The 10172-nt window shown below is 40.2% G+C and overlaps 1 protein-coding gene across 1 annotated transcript; it reads left to right on the forward strand.

The window, feature by feature from the left end:
- Positions 1–4014: 4014 nt before the first annotated feature.
- On the forward strand, positions 4015–6851 carry fos.S (FBJ murine osteosarcoma viral oncogene homolog S homeolog; the record flags this gene model as incomplete). The annotated part of the gene is given in 4 exon segments (NM_001093908.1): positions 4015–4242; positions 4676–4900; positions 5019–5126; positions 5284–6851. Coding segments are annotated over 4 exon segments (1107 nt in total). The 3' UTR covers positions 5914–6851.
- Positions 6852–10172: the final 3321 nt, after the last annotated feature.

Genomic DNA, 10172 nt, shown 5'->3' on the forward strand with positions numbered 1-10172 from the left:
ATCACTCTTAATTTAATTTAATTAATTTAATGAATTAATTTCATTAATGAATTAATTTTATAATAAATTTACATTAGTGCAGATCATTTTAAATACGCTGTGACATAAACCCTAGTTAGTGTGTAGGAGGGCAGTGATTCAAAGGTCCCTGGGGTTTATATCACCTTGTTATAGACAATAGTCAGGGCCGGATTTGCATCCGCAGTGCCCCTAGGTCCGCATGCAACCTCCCGCGCGAGCACAGGAATGCTGAGTTCCTAATGCGGCTGGGCGGCATGCTGTCCCTAAAACTTCGGCACCCTAGGCACGGGACTTTGTGGCCTCGCCACAAATCCGGCCTGACTGTAATGTGACAAATAAAATACCCCCATCACTGAAGCACAACCCTCCAAATGCATATATAGATGCTAGATAGACAGACAGACACACTGTTGAGAAAAAACAGCTGTTACCTAAAATAAATAGTTATTTTCCATTTAAATTGGAATACATAAAACAAAGGAAAACACCTATTATATGAATTTACATTCTAACAGTATTCTCATAATATATTGGATATAATTGTAAAAACATGTATGCAAGAGAATTACCAGAACTACTTGTATAAACTCATTATGCTGAGTGTAGCATCCATTATCTTAAGAAAACAGATGCTAGGCAGTATGATTCTATACTAAGCAGAACAAAATCCACTTATGTTATAAAAATACTCAGCATTATTATTATTATTATTAATAGTAACACATATTTATAAACACCAACATATTCTGAAGCGCTGTACAATAAATGGGTGTATACATTGAGCATATAGATAACAGGCGTCTGTCTGCTAGCATCCTATGCGTAGGTTATACAGCAGTAGTACTCAACCAGTGGCTCCTGAGCAATATGTTGCTTACCAACCCCTTGGATGTTGCTCCCAGTGTCTTTACAGCAAGTGCTACATAGATACCTAGTTTTGAGGCAAGTTATTATTGAATAATAACAAAATGTCCTGCCAATCAGAGCCACCTATAGGGTGACAATCCTCAAAGAGTCTATGAAATAGCCAATGACAGTCCTTATTTGGCATCCCCAGGAACTATTATCATGGTTGTGTTTCTCCCCAACCTCTGTTATTCAGTATAAACACCTTTGTAACTGCATCTGCTTCATTTAAAGGTCCAGTTCGTGCCAGCCTTCTGTTTTATGAAAAAAATATAAATTTCCTCTCTTAAGATGATGATTTGGGTTCTGTGTGCCTGGACCATACATTATCTGCTATAAATTCACTCAAAAAAAAGATTATATTGTATAAAGCGACATACACAATATGCTATCAGTATGTGGCATTCAGTTAAAACACTCCAGATCCGTGCAAATCATGTTCTGTTATTATGTGCCTTCCTAACTAAAAGCATAACAGAATACATTGAATATAAACCTCCAGTAGGGCATTTATGCTCTTAATCTGATCTGTACAATATTTCCTTAAATGTGTTTGCTAGATCTACTGTGTAAAGTGTATCCCTCAGTTTTTCATATTAACCAGTTTCTCCTTTGAAGAGTTTAGACTGTGATTTGTAAAAAGCTCTGTGGTCCACTGCAATTATTGGTTATTTAAGAATATATACTGTAAGTAGGAAAATGTTGTCTAACTGGAAGAGCATTCTAAGTGAAGTTATCCGTGCAAGTTGCTGATGTCACTGCTGGCAAAGGGAAGCCCATTCCGGCCCTTAACTGTGGGAGGGAGGGAATCCCTGTCCCGGCATCAGATGAAGGAGGGAGAAAGGGAGGGAAAGGGAAACCCTTTGCTGGCCTCTTATGTGGGTGTGAGAGAATCCCCTGCAGGCCCCAGGGGGAGAGGTGGTACCTCCCACATTTGGAAGGGAGCCTCCAAATAGTAACAGGAAAACAAACAAAGAAGAATAAACCAAAACAGAACATGGAAACCAAAACAGATAGTATTTTGTTTCGCCCAACAATAGTTATTTTTGCACTATACACATATATACAGCATTACATTTCTGTATTTATGTATAGCACTGCACATCACAGGGGTGGACCTGGTGGAGATACTTAACACTAAGCTAATGTATGCCCCAGGTATCCTTGATCTGCTTCTATATATAGGAAAGAGTATATTTGTATACATAAGCATGCAGTGCTGTGTCATACTATACACAGAGCATCTGTTTTATATAATGTGTTGCAAATAAGATTATAATAAACATTTGACAGTGTGTGTGTGTGTGTTATACACAGAGGAGAAAATGTGTCTTTAGAACAGAGTACTGATATTATAGACAGATCAGGATCCTCCACAATCCAATAACATATAGAAAGGAGTAGGGGGTTGCTAGTTTACTATTTTTGTTTCTGGAGTTTAACGTTCAGAGCAGCAATTATCAGTATTAATCTGTTGTTATACAGATTAGTTGGTGACATTACTATCACGAGTGTAATGGGGACCATCTGGAGGTTCCAGTGTGGTGGGATGCTAAATCATGCATGGAAAGGGGCACAGTTGGGCAGATTTATCAAAGTGTGAATTTGAGGGGCAGATTTGTTAAATTGTGAATTTAAGGGGCAGATTTATCAAAGTGTGAATTTAAGGGGTAGCTTTATTAAAGTGTGAATTTAAGGGGCAGATTTATCAAAGTGTGTATTTAAGGGGCAGATTTATCTAAATGTGAGTTTAGAGTTTAAGATATAAAAATTCACCCACATTCTATTCATTCCTATGGAATTTTTTAGAACTGTATTTATCGAATGGTGAGTTCTAACTTTCACCCATTGAGAAATATACAATAATTCTAAAAATCCCATAGGAATGAATAAAATGTGGGTGAATTGTTATATATTAAACTCTAAACTTACATTTTGATAAATCTGCCCCAAAAACTCACTTTCTATTCATTCCTATGGGATTTCTAAAAGCCTATTTATCAAATGGTGAACTCCATTGATAAATATGATTCTAAAAAACCCATAGTAGTGAACAGAACATGGGCGAGTTTTTCTGTGGTGAGCTCTAATCTCACATTTTGATAAATCTGCCCCATAAGGGTAAGGGCACACCTGGCGATTCGGGGAAATTTAGTCGCCTGGCGACTAATCGGCTCTTCTGTGGGGTGACTAATCTCCCTGAACGGATTCCCCCTGTCTTCCGCCGGCTAGAATGAAAAATTGCCTGCGGCATGGCACACCCGGCGCTTCTCATTCTGAAGTTGCCAGAAGTTTCCCAGTGAGGCAACTTCGGGTGACTTCGGAAAATGGAAGCGCCGCATGTGCAGGCAATTTTTCATTCTAGCCTGCAGAAGACAAGTGGAAGCCGTTCAGGGAGATTAGTCGCCCCAAAGAAGAGCCGATTAGTCGCCAGGCGACTAAATCTCCCCGAATCGCCAGGTGTGCCCGGTATTCTTTTATATCTTTCACATGCAGAACAGAGTTTTCTTTTGTATTAAAAACAGCAAAGTGTTTAACTCTTAAGTATAGGAAGGGTACAGTGCCAATGAATAAAGATACATCGTAGTTTATGTGGAACGCAATTAAAGTGAATATTTTCTTTACAATAATGGCTTTTTTTCTACACCTTTCTCCCCAAATTGCTCCCCCAACCCCCTCCCTATTTGTGTATCTTTGCTCGGAGTCGCTAGGGTTCTTCCCGGCAGCCCTTCCCCTAGCCGCCTCAAACAGGATGTTTCCCTTATAAGGACATCTGCGTCATTTGGATTCCCGAGTTCGGCGGAACCATTGGGTTCATCGCGGGGGGAGTTGAAACAAACAAGAGCGTTTGGTAGCCAACGCCACCCTAAATATTGATTTACTTTATCTTGGAGAACCGAAGAACATTGATTATTCCGCATGATTTTAAAGAAGCTGACGGTAACCAACGCTGTTATTCGAATGATCTCCCCCTTTGCATGGTGGTAGAGGCGGAAATCCGTGACGTAAGTCACTCAACAGCGTATAAAAGGAGGAGAGCGGGCGAGTTCTGTCACAGTAACCGCAACGATCTATTCGGGAAGGGTAGTTTGAGAACTCGGCGATCCAGGACTGACGGTCTTTCACTGTCACCCACTACTGACAGAGCAGGATTTGCATTTATACTCCATCATGTATCACGCCTTCTCCAGCAACACTGACTACGATGCAGCTTCTTCCCGTTGCAGCAGTGCCTCTCCAGCCGGGGACAGCCTGACTTACTACCCATCCCCTGCAGCCTCCTTCTCTAGTATGGGCTCTCCTGTTTCTCCACAGGTAAGTCTATTATCCGAATAGGGGGGAGGCATAATTGCGGGCGGTGTATAATTTGTGTATAGGCTCATATAGGCATGGATATGCGACTGCCACTTATCAACCTAAGCACGGCACTTAGAACTGACACCCAAATAAGGGCTCACCTTGTTGTAGCCCCGACTGTAACCGGGTCTGTGCACCCTCCCTCCCCTCCCCACACTGTGTGTAAAGCGGTTCCATTGATAAAAATCCAGAGTTCATTCAGGAGACTCCAGAGCTGTTCCTGCGTCACCAGTGACGTCGGAGCTATTTTTGTCCTGGTGTGCTGCTATTGGAAATGCGGAACCCGGGTGGGATTATCATTTTCAAAGGCTGTGTGTATTATATATTATTCTCTGTCTGCATTGTTGCCTGTTGCATCCCTAATTGTATTTTATTTCTATATGTGTTTCAGGATTTTGGTGGTGATTCAAGCAGCAGCTTTGTACCCACAGTCACTGCCATTTCCACGTCACCAGATCTTCAGTGGCTTGTGCAGCCAACCCTTATTTCTTCTGTAGCCCCATCCCAATCTCGGGCACACCCATATGGGTCCACGTCCGTTTACAGCCGATCTGCTGTTGTGAAAGGATCTACTGGAAGAGGCCAGAGCCTGGGAAGAAGAGGAAAAATGGAGCAGGTAACTGTCAACACATCTTTCTTCTTTAATTTCTGCAGTACAGGAGTAGGTAGAGGTTGCTGCTCTCAAATATTCTTGATATTGACAGTCTGTCTGACTTTTTTTTTTGTTGTTGTAGCTGTCTCCTGAAGAAGAAGAAAAAAGGAAGGTTAGACGGGAAAGAAATAAGATGGCCGCTGCCAAGTGCCGCAACCGCCGTCGGGAATTAACAGACACCCTTCAAGCGGTAAGTAAACTGATAAATAGGCAGTTGCTGTTTATATAAGCCTACAGAGTAGTGCCATTATATTGAGGGATGGAAAATGGATCTATAGTGCTCTCCGTCCCTAGAGGATTTGAATGTATGTTTGTGGTTCTTATTTTACAACTTTCTTCCTCTGTAGGAAACTGATGATCTGGAGGACCACAAATCTGCCCTGCAGGCCGAGATTGCCAGCCTTCTGAAGGAAAAGGAAAAGCTGGAGTTGATCCTTGCAGCTCACAAACCAGCTTGCAAGATTCCACATGACCTTGAAGGGGCTTTTCAAGACTTGACCTCTACTCTTGATCTGGGTCTGATTGCAGAGACCCCCTGTTCTTCCAGCTCTCAAGAGCCTGTAGCAGAGCCTCTGTTTCCCATTGGCCTTTCTCAGTCTTCCATGCCTGACAAGGAGAACACCCAGATGCAAGTGTCTATGGATCTCAAATCTGAACCACTGGATGATTTCCTGTTTAACTCTCCTCATGCAGTTGTATCTGATGCAGCGCGCTCTGTGCCAGATGTAGATCTTGCCAGCTCTCTGTACACATCAGAATGGGAGCCTCTCTATAGCACTCTGTCTGTAGACACGGAGCCTCTGTGCACACCAGTTGTTACCTGCACTCCAACATGCACTACCTATACAACATCCTTTGTCTTCACATACCCAGAATCTGACCACTTCCCCAACTGTGGAGCCTCACATAGGAGAGGAAGCAGCAGCAATGAGCAGTCATCAGACTCCCTAAACTCCCCTACCCTATTGGCACTGTAATGCTGAGGGACATTCACACAACTATGGTGAGATGCTGCTGGGGACTGTTTCACTTATACCTGTTGAACTGGTTCATTTTGGTGCCTCCTTCCTTTGACTCCAAAATGCAATAAGGCACCACATGTGGCTTTTACTGTCATGCTTTGAGGACTTCCTCTTTTGCGGCCATAATTGTTCACTGTGCATGTCAAAAAACGATGGTACTAGCATGTGACCTTGGCTCAGATATAGGCAATGTTCTAAAAAAGTGTAAATATCACAGTGAGCACTGTATTAGGCCAAGAGTCTTCTACTTCCCAGTCATCACAAACTTTAGCACTAGTTCCTTATCTGATATATGGTTGTGTAGTTGACTCCTACTTCCAACTGCCACTGGAGCTTGACGCCTCCTACTGAGCTGTAGCACTGGCATGGACTTGTTGTGAATTCTGTTAATATGTAGCATGATGTTTTCCATACATTAACTGCTAGTGGCAGTGACCTACATTATCCTGTTTAGGTAATTGTGATATTGATTAAAGCCCTGTGCTGTTTGCTTGGAAATGCACTCTAAGCTAGCACGCAGGAATGTTATGGTGCTGGCTGAGTAGAAGGTGTTTAGAGGAGCTAGCTCTAAGTATCCTTGTATTAGCCATGATCGTAATTTGTAAGTCCGATATATAGATCATATATAGATATCCTCTAAAAGCCGGACACATGGTGAACGTGCTGTTTCTTCCGTTAATTGTAATACTGTCTTTCCAAGTTTTCCATGAAAACGTTTATTTCTTGTCGTTGTTTTTGTTTAATTTATTATGATTGATATTGAAAATATTTATATTTTTTATTTTCTACTTTGACATTTGCGAACATAGTGCCAATGAGTCTGGAGCAGGATCACAAGCATTTATTTTGCTTCTTGTCCAAGACACATAAGAATAAAATCTTTTTTGCATTCACTACAGTTGTGGTATTATTCCTATTTTGCGTGGTAGTTTTATTTAAAAAAAAAAAACAAAAAAAACCTTTGAGGGGGAGGCGTAATATTGCCAGATGAACCTGTCTATATGCTGTGGTAAATGTGGTGTTATAATACTATATATTTATAGAAATGTTGAAAAAAAAAAATGGGCAAGGTATCTGTTTGGTATTGAATGAACCACAGCTGCAGAGTAAAGAACCTGGTTGTTTCATCCCACCCAAATTAAAAGGGGTGAAATATACAGTATGTAGAGGTTTCCTGAGTAATTTACTAAGGAAAACAAATCTTTGACCATCAACCATAAGGCCCATAGATCTAACCCACTAGGCACTTGAATTGCGACTACTGAAAGCAAAATACTTCCCAAAAGAAATGCATTTTGCGTGTAGTAAAATGAAAGCAACATATTGCAATCAATGTCACTACTTGTTATACAGTAGTGACAAAACACCAGTGTCATAACATAGCCTTAACGTTGAGAAATATCTCATTAAATGGATAACGAGTTATATACATTAATAGAAAAGCTAAAATGCAGCAGTTACACACAATAACCCTTTCCTCCAACTTGCCTTGGGCCTGGCCCACTACCCAACAGGTAGTGGGCATCGAAGTTGGTAGTCACATTACAATAAGAAGGATCAGTTAAGCTTAAGTTTATATTCGTACAGCCCATGCATTTGCACACATGCTAGATATTTTATTTGGAAACCTTAAAAGGCAGATTTATCAAAGTGTGAATTTAGAACTCCCCACAATAAAAGTCGCCCATGTTCTATTCATTCCTATGGGATTTTTAGAATCTAATTTATCAATGGAGTTAGCTATTTGATAAATATGCTTTTAAAAATCACTGTCAGACACATTTGAGTTTTTTCTTACGGAGAATCAGTAAATTGTAAATCACGTTGTAAGGCCATCTTTAGCAAAGGACTCCGACGGTTTAGCAACTGCTAGAACAGATCACTGTCTGTATTTATCAGTGTTAAACTATATTTGCTTTGAATCTCATTTGCCATTTAGCTGTCTAGTCTCTGAATTCATTTAAAAAACTCTGCAAAGGGAAACGTGCATGTAGCCTGTGCTTTTGATGAATTTAGTCTAATAAGAAAATAGATTAAGATTACTTACAAAGTCATCCTCAAGGTAATTTTTTAATTTGACATGTCCATAATCTTGAGATAATCCACTAACAACACTGGTCCAACTAGAAACATTGACCTTTTCTCAATGTTTAACCAGATCTCTCTACAATTAGAAATACTAACATCAAGGCCAATATTCCTTAATATAAATCTTTGGACAGAGACAACTTTTTTCTAATTTTGGTTCTGTACATTACCACAATGAATTTTAAATGAAACAATTAAGATGCCATTGAACTGCAGACTTTCAGCTTTAATTCAGTGGGTTGAACAAAAAGATTGCATAAAAATGTGAGGAACTAAAGACTTTTTCTTAAAACAATCATTTCATTTCAGGGGCTCAAAAGTAATTGAACAATTGACTCAAAGGCTATTTCATGGGCAGATGTGGGCAATTCCTTTGTTATGTCTATCAATGAAGCAGATAAAAGCCCTGGAGTTGATTTGAGGGGGGTGTTTGTATGTGGAAAATTTTGCGGTGAACAGACAACATGCGGCCAAAGGAGCTCTCCATGCAGGTGAAACAAGCCATCCTTAAGCTTCAAAACAGAAAAAACCCATCCGAGAAATTGCTACAATATAAGGAGTGGCAAAATCTACAGTTTGGTACATCCTGAGAAAGAAAGCAAAAAGACCTGGACTTCCACGGAAGACAACAGTGGTGGATGATCGAAGTATCATTTCCATGGTGAAGAGAAATCCCTTCACAACAGCCAAACAAGTGAACAACACTCTCCAGGAGGTAGGTGTATCGATATCCAAGTCTACCATAAAGAGAAGACTGCATGAAAGTAAATACAGAGGATACACTGCAAGGTTCTACTACTCATAAGCATCAAGAATAGAAAGGCTAGATTGGATAAAAACATATAAAAAAGCCAGCACAGTTCTGGAAAAACATTCTTTGGACAGATTAAACCAAGATCAAACTCTACCAGAATGATGGCAAGAAGAAAAGAATGGAGAAGGTGTGGAACAGCTCATGATACAAAACATACCACATCATCTATAAAACATTTGGGAGGCAGTGTGATGGCTTGGGCGTGCATGGCTGCGAGTGGCACTGGGACACTAGTGTTTATCCATGATGTGACACAGGACAGAAGCAGCCAAATGAATTCTGAGGTGTTCAGAGATACTGTCTGCTCAAATCCAGCTAAATGCAGTCAAATTGATTTGGAGGCGTTTTATAATACAGATGGACAATGACCCAAAACATACAGCCAAAGCAACCCAGGAGTTCATTAAAGCAAAGAAGTGGAATATTCTTGAATGGCCAAGTCAGTCACCTGATCTAAACCCAATTGAGCTGCATTTCACTAAACATTAAAAAGAAAGACCCACAAACACAGCAACTGAAAGCCGCTGCAGTAAAGACCTGGCAGAGCATTAAAAAGGAGGAAACACAGAATCTGGCAAAGAGACTTCAGGCTGTCATTGTCAGCAAAGGGGTTTCAACCAAGTATTAGAAATGAACATTTTATTTTCAGTTTTTTAATTTGTCCAATTACTTTTGAGACCCTGAAATTAAGTGATTGTGTTAAAAAAGAGTCTTTAGTTCCTCACATGTTTATGCAATCTTTTTGTTCAACCCACTGAATCAAAGCTGAAAGTCTACAGTTCAACTGCATCTGACTTGTTTTATTTAAAATTCATTGTGGTAATGGCCAGAACCAAAATTAGAAAAAAATGTCTCTGTCAAAAGATTTATGGACCTAACTGTATATCAGTAAGCTTCTGCTTGATGTACATTGTAGGTTTCTATTCACCTCTTTGTAGAAGGCAATCAGCAGGATCCAAAGTGCATAACACAATATACACATATATACTTAGGGGCACATTTACAAAGCTCGAGTGAAGGATTCGAATAAAAAAAACTTCGAATTTCGAAGTGTTTTTTGGGCTACTTCGACCATCGAATGGGCTACTTCGACCTTCGACTACTACTTCGACTTCGAATCGAACTAAAAATCGTTCGACTATTCGACCATTCGATAGTTGAAGTACTGTCTCTTTAAGAAAAACTTCGACCCCCTACTTCGGCAGCTAATAGCTACCGAAGTCAATGTTAGCCTATGGGGAAGGTCCCCATAGGCTTGCCTGAGATTTTTTGATCGAAGGATATTCCTTCGATCGTTGTATTAAAATCCTTC

This window comes from Xenopus laevis, chromosome 8S, assembly GCF_017654675.1.
Source record: "Xenopus laevis strain J_2021 chromosome 8S, Xenopus_laevis_v10.1, whole genome shotgun sequence".
In the NCBI taxonomy this organism is placed as follows: domain Eukaryota; kingdom Metazoa; phylum Chordata; class Amphibia; order Anura; family Pipidae; genus Xenopus; species Xenopus laevis.